Here is a 12,274-nt window from a genome sequence, read left to right on the forward strand (position 1 = left end):
AAATACAGCAAATCAGAATGTGGTACTGCTGTGCTCCAGCCTCACCAGCCTGCCTTCATTCACAGCCTTGACACGCCACGCTGCTTCTCACCTTTGACCATTTCCTTGCGCCTTCCCTCTGCCTGAAATGCTTCTCCCTTATACCCATCTCCCTGGGTATCTTCTCCTCGACTTTTAGCTCTAAGCATAGACACCCTTTCTCAGGGGGAATTTTCCCAGACCCCTTCCACTATGGGTGGTAGATCCTCTTGCCACTGGGACTTGAGGACGCCAGTGTAGAGGCTTAATTTGGTTAAGTGCTGCCAGACAAGTGTCCAGAAAGCTGCTCAGACTCTCGCCAACAGTACATGAAGGTTCCTATACCCCCACATGCCTGCCAACACTTTGTGCGATTCAGTTTTCTAATTTTTGCCAATATGATGGGTCTAAAGTAATATTTCACTATTTTAAAAAAAATTTTACTCCTCTAATCATTAGTAGAATTGAGCACGTCTTCATATGCCTTCATAACTCCATGGGTTTCCTCTTGCGTAACCTATCTGTTCCTATCCTTTGTCCATTTTTCTTTGGGGTTCCTGTCTTTTTCTTGCTGATTTCCTAAAGTCCCCTTCATATTCTGGATGTTTAACCTCTTGTCACTTCACACATAGCAAATATCATTACCCAGCCTGTCATGTCTATTAACTTTGTGTGTGGGGTCTTTCGTTAGACAGAAACTGTAAATTTTGATGTGTACATTGTCATTAACATTCTTCCCTGTGGTTTGTGCTTTTGAAGTTTTGTTCAAGATGTCCTTCCCCATCCCTAGGTCACATGATATATTTTCTTCCTTTAATTTACAGTTTTTTCTTTTCCATTAAGGTCTTTAACCCATCTGGAGTTATTGTTTGTATATGGCGTGAGGTAAGGCTCCAGCTAATCTTCCTAACACCGTCTACCTTCTGGCTTGGGAACACATCCTAACATCTGGTAGATAAAGCCCACCTTCGTCACTCCTCTTTTTCAGAATTGATTTAGCCATTCACAGACCTTTCTTCTTTTATATAGATATTTATTTATTGAGATATAATTCACATCCCATAAAGTTCACCATTTTAAAATGCACGATTCAAAGGTTTTTAGTATATTTACTAAGTTGTGCTGTCATCACCACTATCTAATACCAGAACATTTTTATCACCTCAAAAGGAAACCCTGTACCCATTAGTAGTCACTCCCCATGCCATTCCATTCCCTCAGGACCTGGCAACCACTCCTCAATTTTCTATCTCTACGGACTTGCCAGTTCTGGACATTTCACATAAATGGATTCGTGCAATGTGTGGCTTTTTGTGTCTGGCTTCTTTCACTTAGCATATTTTCAAGTTTTACCTATATTGCAGCATATGTTGTTGCTTCATTTCTTTTTACAGATGACAATATTCCGTTGTATGGATACACCTCATTTTGTCCATTCATTTATCAGTTGATGGACATTTGGGTTGTTTTTACTTTTTGGCTATTATGAAAAATACACAAGTTTTTGTGTGGACTCTTTATATACATTTACAAATAAGTTTTATTAATTTTCCTTAAAATATTCACCTGGGACTTAAGTTGAGATTATATTGAAATTATATATTAATTTGGAGATAATTGAAATCTTTATAATATGAAATAGTCTCATCCTAGAGCATGAAATGTGTCTTCATTTATTCAGATCATCTTTTATACCTTTTAATGAAGTTTTAACATTTTCTCTATAGAGATCTTATTTATCCCATTTATATTAGTTTTCTATTGCTATGTAACAATATTACCACACACTTCTCAGTTTAAAAACAACATACTTACAATAACATTAACTCACAGTTTCTCTGGCTCAGGAGTCAGGGCAGGGCTTAACTGGGTTCTCTGCTTAGGGTCTCACAAAGCTGAAATGAAGGTGTTGACTAGGGCTGCAGTTTCATCTGAGGCTTGACTGGGGAAGGATCTGCTTCCAAGCTCACTGAAGTTCTTGGCAGAATTCAAGTCCTTGTGATTGCAGGACTGGGGGCTTTGATTTCTTGCTGGCTGTCAGCTGAAGGCCAACCTCAGCTCCTAGAGGCCACCCTCTATTCCTTGCTATGTGAGGTTCCTCAAAGTGGCCACTTATTTCATTAAAGCCAGAAAAGGAGTGGGAGTTGCTTCACAAGATGGTCGTTTCAATCTCATTTTTAACATAATTATGTACAGGCAGTCATGTACATCTGGTCACCTTTGGTCATGCACACACTCAAGGAGAAGGGATTACACAAGGATGTGAACACCAGAAGGCAAGGATCATGGGAGCCATCCTAAGTGTATGTCCATTACACCATCCCTGGGTATATAACCTTTAGGTCAATAAGGAGATGAGTATAAGAATTTTCATTGTAAAGTTGTTTGTAATACTGAGGAGATGGAGGCAGTTAGAATCAATGAATTAGATATACTCACAGCAACATAAATGGATCTTTCTTTTCTTCACTTTTAATTTATGCCATTACCATACTTTGTTTTAATTCCAAAAGGAAGATATCTTTATTTTTATCTGATTATAATAGTAATACATATTCATTGCAACAGAAAACGGAGAAAAATGTAAAGGAGAAAGTGATAAACCATCATTTTATCGCCCCACCCAGAAATAACCACTAATGTTCCTTTCCCAACATTTTTTCCCCTATGGATACACAAATTTTAACAAAGTTTTGTTTCTTTTGATGTATCATTTTAACTGGCTTGAAATCCCTTCTGAAACAATATATGGGTAAAATCTATCTATGTATCTATCCACGAATCTATGGGAAAACTAGTCGATTCAGACAGTAAAAGACAGAGGCAGGAGGAGGGTTGCAGAGATAAAGGGAGAGGCAGATGGGAGAGGAAGACAGAGTGAGCTGTGGGCACACAAGGGCAGAAAGAGAGCCTTGGAGAGATGATGATACTGACAAAGAAACGAGAGGATAGAAAGGAGCATTTATTGAGCTCTTCTGAATGTCACTGTTATTAAACCTTCAAAGCTTCTCTGAGGGGCAGTTACTGGTAATCCCTTTATGCAGGTGAGGGGCTGAACCTTAGAATGGTGAACTGACCTGTTCACGGTCACATCACCTGGATTGAACCCATCGCCCTGTAAAGGGCCTGGCCCATAGTAGACGATCTGTAACTGTTTATCCGATGAACAATGTCATATATCTCCTCCCTAAGGAGGGAAAGATGGGGACCGGGCCCCCATTTCACTCCTCCGAGTCAATTTTTTCTGCCTGTCTGCTAAGGCGACAGCAAGGTCTGTTGCCCCGGCAACTGCCCTCGGACTGCCATGGCAACCGCCATCGCAGGCTCTTGCTCTCCACCTTGCCCCTTAGGCATCTCCATGGCGACGGGCGGGACAGAGGGGTTGCGGGAGCTCGGATGCCGCGCCTGCGTAGAGTGCGGGAGGGGGTGGGCAGGGGAGGGCAGGGCTCCGCGGTGTGCGCAGCCGCAGAGCACCGCAGCTTTGCCCGCTAGCCCGAGCGCTGCGCATTTGCCAGCCAGTCCGCCCGTCCGGAGCCCGGCTCGCTGGGGCAGTATGGCGGGGTCGCCGCTGCTCCGCGGGCCGCGGGCCGGGGGCGTCGGCCTTTTGGTGCTGCTGCTGTTGGGCTTACTTCGGCCACCCCCCGCGCTCTGCGCTAGGCCAGTAAAGGTGCGACCCCGGTCGGGCACCGGGTGGGGGTCGGGGGGAGGATGCTACGGGCGAGGGTCCGTGCTCGGCTGCTGGCCCCTCATCCTCGCTGGGCCCAGCTCCCGGGACATGCAGAGAGATCGGCCAGGGTGGCCTGGGGTCCAGCCTCCAGTCCGCGTCCAGGCCATGCTGGGCTGGGTCTCTGGGTGTACGGGTTGCAGTGTCCGGAGCTCGGCCAGCAGCCACGCCCTGCCCATCCCTCCGCACTCGGCTCTGGGCTTGGCCTCGCCTCCCCGCCGCCAGTGGCGCTGTCCATGGGACTAGCGTGCTTTAAGGAAGGGAGTGTGTGCATCGGTATGTGTGCGCATGATGTGATGACAGGGGCATGAGGATGTTGGTGTCCTTGTAAGTGTGTGTCCTTTGGTGCGAGCGCTTCCTAGGGTCCATACAAAGGTGCCGTTGTTGGTCCGGGTGTGCAGTGTGTGTGATGCTGAGGATGCTTCTGTGTTTGACTTTTCTCAGCGACGTTCGTATGTGCGAATCCTATGGTGATGGCATGACCTATGGGCGTGTCTTTCTGTGTGTGTGATTTTGTTTTTGTTTGAGAAGGAGTGGTCTTTGCATCTCCGTGTGCACATCCCATTTTGGTTCAGTTGGACTGAGTGACTAGGATTTTGTATGTGTTCATGAGGCCATTTCTCCCTGTTTCTTTGTGGAGCTGTGTCATTGTGGGGAGAGGAGCCATGATGTCATTGTGCTGCATTGTGTCTTGAAGGGTGGTGCGTGTCCTGGCATCTGGGTAGCTTGGCGATTGTAACTGCAGGAGCAGCCGTGGATGTGAACGTGTGCAGTTCCTTGCATGTGAATGTGGCAGGGTTGGGTTGCATATGTGACATCTCAAGGCCTGTCAGTCCCTGTGAGTGTGTGATTCCCTGGGGGCTGAGGGCTAGTGGGCATCAAGGGCACTTGGAGCACATCCTCCTCTAACTCTTCAGGACGCTCTGCGTCAAGGATAGGGGATTTTTAAAATTATTAAATATTTTATATATATATATATATATGACGTAATAGATTTAACGTATATGTACGATGTAAGGAATAATGATAAAATAACCCCCATGTATACCCGCCACTCAATTTGACCAACAGTGGGAAGCCCCCGGGTGCCCCTCCCCACAGCAGCTCCTGTCCTCCATAATCATTATCCTGTCTTTTCTGTTCCTTGATCCTTTACTTTTTTTTGTAGCTTGTCACATATCTGTGTATCTCTAAACAATATCTTGTTTAGTTTTTCCTCGCAGAAATGGACTCAAACTGGGCATCTGGCTCCTGGTGGTCACTAGGGGTCACTAGGAAGTCATCAGGCTGTCTGGTGGTCTCGGGGAATCTGCAGTGGAATTCTGCAACTTGCGTGGGTTTTTTTGCTCTCCTTTGGCTGTGAGAGTCGTCTACACTGAAGTGTGTGGCTGTAATTCACTTATTTTTATTGCTGCATCATGTCATATCCTATGAGTATATCAGGAGTATATGAGTAGATCATGGTTTGTAGATGCCTTCTCAATACGTCCATAGATATTTGGATTATATCCAGGCTTTTCTTTCTTTTTTTCCTTCTGTCCACTTTTATGCTATTGCAAACAGTGCTGCTGTAATTTTCCCTGAACTGTGTCCAGTGGTATATGTACACCAGCTACTCGGGGGTATAACACCCCAGGAGTGGGTCATAAAATGTCTTTTTAGACATTGCCGAATTGTTCTTCAAAGTTATTTTGGCAATTGAATTCCCACCAGCAATATATGAGAGTTTTTATTTTTTCCACATCCATGTCAACACTGGACATTATTAGACTTTCTGATTTTTGGCGATCTTCTGGATGTATAATGCATACTATCTCACTGGCATTTTAATTTGCATTTCCCTGATTACTAATGAGGTTCACTATTTTTTGTTCGTTTAGTAACTGTTTTTGTTTCCTTTTTTGTGAACCACTTGCTCATCAGTTTTGCCCATTTTTGTATCAGTTTGGTTTTTCCTTACTGCTTTCTAGGCCTTCTTCGTGTGTTGGTTACTAATCCGTCCCTGACTACTTGTATTGCAGGCATCTTCAACTCTGGTTTTACTTTTCATTCTTTTTATGGTGTCTTGGGATAAAAAGAAAGTCTTAATTGTAATGTAGTCAAATTTATTTATCTTTTCCTTTCCATTGTTCCCAAATGTGGCTCGCTTGTTCCTGCAAGATTATTGCAGGAGTCGATCTTGTTCCCCTGCTCTGCAGTGCCCCCTCTGTCACGTGGCAAAAGCCAGTATGCGTGGATCTGTTTCTAAGCTCTGTTCAATCCTATTGCTTCCTTCTGCTGTGTGGAGTCTGCTGTTTAACTTGCCCGTTTAATTTTTAATTCTATTTAAATTATATTTCTAGATGTTCTCTATGTTTCTTTTTCAAATCTTCATGGTCATTTTTATGGTCTTTTGTTCCTTGCTCACACTTTTGATATCCTGTTATTTCTTTAAACTTACTGAAATCATTTCAAAACTGTCTGAACTGAGAATTAGTCACTGGATAATTCATTCTACAGATAGACTTGCACACGTGCCAAGTGGCACACGAACAAGGTTATCCATTCCGACATTATTTATAAGAATAGCAAAAGATTGGAAGCACCCTAAATGTTCATCAGTTGAAGACTGGTTAAATAAACCGTTGCACAACCATACAAAAGGGATTCAATGCCCAAGAAAGAAAGAAAAAGGGAGAGAGAAAGGATGCTGTAACGTACTGAGCTAGATATAGATTCCAAAAAGCAAGCTGCAAAACAGTCTGCTACCTTTTGGGTAAAAGAAGTGGACAATAGGAACCTATAAAATGCGAATATAGGTTCCTGTTGCCCACAAAGTTAATATAGAAAAATCTATAGCTGTCTTGGGCATCTCCAGAGGCCTTAGGGGTGTCTGGGGATATTTGAGGGGCCACGGTGCCTTTAGTGGCATCTGAGGATGTTTGATGAGGTCCACGGATCCCCCCGGGTTGCGGGTCCCTGGCTGGCCTGACGGATGTTGACGACACCTTTCTCCCCACCTCATCTTCCCGCAGGAGTCCCGCAGCCTGGGCGCAGCCTCGCCGCCCATGGCTGAGGCTGGCGCTCCCCGCCGCTTCCGGCGGGCAGTGCCCCGGGGAGAGGCGGCGGGGGCCGTGCAGGAGCTGGCGCGGGCGCTGGCGCACCTGCTGGAGGCCGAAAGGCAGGAGCGGGCGCGGGCGGAGGCGCAGGAGGCCGAGGATCAGCAGGCGCGCGTCCTGGCGCAGCTGCTGCGCGTCTGGAGCACACCGCGCACCAGCGACGCGGCTCCGAGCCTGGAGGACGACCCCGACGCGCCCGCGGCGCAGCTCGCCCGCGCCCTGCTCCGCGCCCGCCTCGACCCTGCCGCCCTCGCAGCCCAACTGGTCCCCGCTCCTGTCCCAGCCGCGGCGCTCAGACCCCGGCCTCCGGTCTACGACGACGGCCCCACGGGCCCCGACGCCGAGGACGCTGGCGACGAGACGCCCGACGTGGACCCCGAGCTCCTGAGGTACCCGGGCGAGGGGTGGGCAGGGGGAGGGCGCCTGCATCCAGGGAAGAGGAGGGCGAGGGGCTGCGGGGGCCTGCTTCGCCAGGTGGAGGTGCGAACACCTAGGTCCTGGGACCCTAGCGGGGAATGAGGTCCTGGACCCTGGGTGTGGGGGCAGAGATTCCTGGCTGGGGGGACAGAGGAGGACGTGGACTCTCGGTCCCGGGGAGGAGGCTAGGATGCCCGATTTCTGGGGAGAGGAGTGGGAGGCGAAGAAACTACAGTTTCTATAGGCGGGGATGGGATGGGAGGCGGGACTTCTGTCTCCTGACCGCAAGGAGTTGGGGACGCCTGGGTGGGGAGGAGGCTGGAGATGGCCAGGTCCCCAGGCAGTATGGGGTTGCAGGGCCATCTGGGTCCTAGGGCCCGGGCGCTGATTCGCGGACACATCCTCTCCGCATTCCGCTCTGGCTCCCCCGCAGGTACTTGTTGGGGCGGATCCTTGCGGGAAGCGCGGACTCCGAGGCCGTGGCTGCCCCGCGCCGCCTCCGCCGCGCCGCGGACCAGGATTTAGGCCCTGAGGTGCCCCCTGAAGGCGTGCTGGGGGCCCTGCTGCGCGTGAAGCGTCTGGAGACCCCCGCGCCCCAGGCGCCGGCGCGCCGCATTTTGCCGCCTTGAGCACCGCCTGTATCCTACGCGCCCAGGACCACCCCTCCCCCGACACCCCGACTGCTCCCCGCCAGCCGCAGTTGCTGCCCTTGAACCCCAAGATCCCCACCCCTGGCCCCACAATAAATACGATCTGAAGCAGCTATGTGCTTGTCTGTGTGAGTGGCAGTTTCTAGGGAGCTAATGGCTTGGGTGGTGATGGCCACCCTCAGAGAAGGGCAGAGGGACCCCTGCCCTGGGCCCCTCACTTTAGAGACTCCCCCCCCCCAGTCTATGCCTCTCCTCATTGTCCGTATAGACAATGGCAGTGCCCACCCAGATCCTGTGCCCCACTTTTGGGTGGGCCTCACTGGGGTGTGGGGAGCCCAGAAGGCTTTGAGGCCACTTTTCAAGACCTGCAGCAGCATCTTCCGAGGGTGCCTCCTCCTGAGGACCAAGGGGTGGCTGTTTGTGAGGCATGCGAGTAGAGCTTGGGCTGAGCTGGCTGGCACGGGACACACGAGCGCCTCCTAATATCGGGATGGGCTGCGGGCCGGGGGGGTCAGCCTTCTCAACGCCCTCATATCATGGTATGGAAAGCTGGAGTCCGGAACTTAGAACCTGGGCCTTCAGTCATTAAGAAAATGTACTGGTCAAGGTAGGAGGCTAGGATGTATTTTGTTTACCTTTGTTAGCTGGATTTGTAAGGTTTCAACATTTAGTTACATAGTGTAGAGGCTGCTCTAGCTGCACTCTTGCCCTAGCCCTGAAGATACTGGAAGTCGGTGAGGTGGTAGCTGGTTTGTGGTCATGGCCTTTGCGCTGGCTATTCCCTTCGCCCCCAGTTATCGACAAGCTTTTGCACAAATGTTACCTACTCAGTAAGGCTTTCTTTGACCTCCCCGTCACTCTTTATTCCTTCCCCTGCCTTTAATACATAGCCTTACGTCATTCCTACAAGGGGAGGGGTTTTTAAGTGTCTTGTTTGCCTCTATATCCTTTGCACCCAAAGCAGAGCCTGGCACACAGTGGGCCTCCCCCCATTTCTTGAATGAAAGAATTCCCACAATTCAAGTAACATTCTCCCCAGTCTCACTCCCACCCACAGAACTCTCTGCATGGAGGCAGCTTTCAAACCTAAGAACACCATTTATTTGATTTTGCACAAAATCTCTCAATTTGACATAACATAACCAACACTACACCCCACATTGCCAAAAAGCCCCTCACCGAATGAAAACCTTCCTAAGAGGGATCCCTTTATCCCAGTACACCACAGTGTCCCACACAGCTAGTTGTGCAACAGGTCTCACGTGAAGCAACCACCACCTTGGCCTGGAGGGGGGGTGGGGTCCACTTTTCTTGACCAGGACCCTCAGGCCACGCTGCAGCCACAGCGGCATGTGGCCTTCCGGTGCCGGCCCTTACCCCCCCGGGGCCGGGCCGCGGCCTCCTTTGCCATGGCCTCCCGGACCCTTTGGATCTCATGGATGAGCAGGGAAAAGGCCTCCTCTACACCTTGCCGTGTCTTGGCTGAGGTCTCCACAAAGGGGGCCCCCCAGCTCTTCGCGAGGGCTACAGCGGCGGCATGAGCATCTCCGGTGCTGGTGACGAGGTCACACTTGTTGCCCACAAGGACGAGGGGCTGGGTGTGGCGAGGGCCCCAGGTGGCCCATATCTGCTGCAGCTGGGCCAGAGACGAAGGGTCATCGAGGGCAAAGACCCCCAGCACACCATCCCCAATAGCCAGGCACTGGTCACGCAGGGCCCTATGAGTGGCCTGCCCTGCCGTGTCCAGCACATTCAGAATGCAGCCTCCATGGCCGAGGGCCACCTCCTTCCAGTAGGAATCCTGGATCGTGGGGTCGTGGTCTTCTACGAAGCACTGGTGGTTCAGCTGGATGGTCAGCGCACTCTTGCCCACGCCACTCGCGCCCACCACCACCGCCTTGTACTCGGGCAGCTGCTTCTCAGCACCCCTGGGGGTGCCCTGAGCCGTGGAGCTCTCCTCCTGGGAGCTAGGGCTCCACGTGCCCAGGCCCAGATCAACCGTGCTAGGATTTGTTGGCAGCGCCATGGCCCCGGCAGGCAGCTCAGGGAAGAGATGGAGACAGCAGACCCTGCACGGGGAGGAAGAGAAGAAAGACAACGGGGGGTGGGGAAGGGGGGAGATTAGGCAAGACCATTTGGGGGCAAGGGGACAGCTCGGTGTCATTGAATCAACACTTATTGAGTGCCTAGTGTGTGCTCATCACCTTCTGATATGCTATCTATGTTATTTATGTTGTTTATTCTCTCTCTCTCTCATTCCCTTCTGCGACATAAAGTCTGTGAAAGAAGGATTTTTAAACAGCTTTATTGAGATATAATTTATATACCATAAAGTTAGCCTAGTTAAAGTGTACAATTCAATTTTCGTTAGCATATTTCATGGAGTTGTGCAACCATCACCATAATCTAATTTTAGAGCATTTTCATCACCCCAAAAGAACCCTGCTGCCCATTAGCGGTCCCTCCACATTCTGGAGGGAGGGCAGGGAATCCGTCGGTTTCCATTTCGGATTGTGTCTCCATTGAACCCCAGCCCGGCACGGGGCCTGCCACAAATTGCATGCTGAGCGACATTCCTGCCCCCAGGGAGCTTATGTTCTAAAAGGGGGAGACAACAAACCAAATAAATAAGCAAATTGAGGTCTGTTAGCCATTACCATTAGAATCTAGTCTTTATTACTTACTGAACATACAGCTATTGAGAACTTATTGTGTGGCAAGGACAAAGACGTGGGGAAAGAAGTGGATAACAAACTCTGGCCCTCCTGGACAGGACATTCTAGTCAGGAAGACAGACAACAACACGGATAAATCAGTAAAGTATCTTTCCCCAATAGGTGGTAAGCACGCAGAAGGTGCTTTGTTAATGTTGGGCATTTTTATTATAATTTAATTTTCATTCAACTTGAGAATCTTCCTGCATGCCAGGCATTGTGATGAGTGTAGGGATGGGGGGGTGAGGAGTGGGGGGGGCGGGAGTGGGAGGTGTGGGGGTGGGGATACGGCAGTGAACAAAACAGACTGAAGTCCCTGCCCTTGGGGGGATTAGATTCTGGAAGTAAGAGATAATAAACAAGATAAGGAAGTAAATGATCATGCAGTTAAAGAGGATGGGCACACAGCAGGTGCTCAGTGTGAGCTATTAATAGAAAATCACCATTAATTCATTCAATACACATCCCGGTCCTAGTTCAGTGTGTGGTCTCAGGAAATGCATCATAATGGCTGCTGCCACAGGTCTCTCTGGCAACCCGGGAGCAGAGGCAGTTGGGGGGCAGATGGTGGGTTTGAGGTGTCCATGGGGCTTCTGTTGAGTTGGGATATGGAGGTTGGGGTGGGGGTGGGGGCAAGGTCCCAGATGGGGATCCAGTTATGGGACCCTCTGCCCAGAGAAGTCCCTGAAAATAGTTATGGGATGTGCTCGCCCAGAAAGAAGGGGGCCATGATGAGGAGAGAGGTAAGCAGAGGACAGAGCCCTGGGGGTCCCCAAGCGCTTGGGGGACAGAAAGAGGGAGAAGACCTAGCTGCGCGGACAGAGTGAGGGGAGGGGGTGAGGACGGAAGAGGCGAGGACCACTGCAGCAGCCCGGGGCAGCGATGGCGGGGGACACGAGGGGAGGACGGGCTCCCGCCTTCTCTGAGGGTGGAACTAAGTGGCGGGGTCCGCTGAGAGTCAGAGGCCGGGCAGGGCGAGGCCGACCCCTCAGTTCGGGGCCCGGGCCGCCAGAAACCTGCGGGCGCCGCCTGAGGCAGGGGACGTGCGAGAAGCGCACTTCCCTCTCGGCGAAGGTCGCCGCGACGATGCTGAGGCCGTGAGAGCGGCCGCGGGCTCAGCACGGCCGGAGCCGCTCACCGCCCCCGGCCCGCCGACGCCCGGCGAGCGCGGCTGCCCAGCGCGGCCACCCGCCGACGGGAGCAGCAGGCCACAGCCCGTCGGAGCCGCCCGAGACGCTCGGCCCTCGGCTCAGGGCGCTCGGAGCCACTTGCCGTGCCAGCGCTACGAGAGTGCCATCAGAGGACCCTCGGGCCCCCGCGACCCCCAAACCACTGCCCCCGGCCCGCCTTCGGGCGGCCCCCACCAAAAGGGAGAGCCGGCGACCCCGCGCCCTCGCGCTGGCGCGGCCCGCCTCGCCGGGCCACACTTGCTTGGGCTGCGCCAGGTGAGGCGCGGAGCTCGGGCCGGCGAGTGGCCCGAGTCTCACCCAACAGCGCGCCCCGCTCCGTCTGAACTCTCTCGCCCGGTCCCCCTGCTGCGGAGGGCGCGGCGGGGAAGGGACGACCCCAACCCCGAGTCGTGGTCCCGCGGTCCCGCTGCCCGCCCGGCGCGGGTACCCTCACCCAGCTCGGTCTCCACAAAGCCGCCGAGTG

At 51.7% G+C, this 12,274-nt stretch overlaps 2 protein-coding genes across 2 annotated transcripts; one reads left to right on the forward strand and one right to left on the reverse strand.

Moving 5' to 3' along the window:
* Nucleotides 1-3,382: 3,382 nt before the first annotated feature.
* On the forward strand, nt 3,383-8,024 carry PCSK1N (proprotein convertase subtilisin/kexin type 1 inhibitor). The gene is made up of 3 exons (XM_044764111.2): nt 3,383-3,685; nt 6,757-7,229; nt 7,691-8,024. The coding sequence occupies exons 1-3, from the start codon at nt 3,572-3,574 to the stop codon at nt 7,884-7,886; spliced, it is 783 nt and encodes a 260-aa protein (XP_044620046.1). The 5' UTR covers nt 3,383-3,571; the 3' UTR covers nt 7,887-8,024.
* A 1,043-nt stretch (nt 8,025-9,067) lies between these two features.
* On the reverse strand, nt 9,068-9,952 carry ERAS (ES cell expressed Ras). The gene has a single exon (XM_044763665.2). The coding sequence runs from the start codon at nt 9,931-9,933 to the stop codon at nt 9,232-9,234; it is 702 nt and encodes a 233-aa protein (XP_044619600.1). The 5' UTR covers nt 9,934-9,952; the 3' UTR covers nt 9,068-9,231.
* Between the last annotated feature and the right edge of the window lie 2,322 nt (nt 9,953-12,274).

The sequence above is a fragment of the Equus asinus genome, chromosome X (genome assembly GCF_041296235.1).
Source record: "Equus asinus isolate D_3611 breed Donkey chromosome X, EquAss-T2T_v2, whole genome shotgun sequence".
Classification (NCBI taxonomy): domain Eukaryota; kingdom Metazoa; phylum Chordata; class Mammalia; order Perissodactyla; family Equidae; genus Equus; species Equus asinus.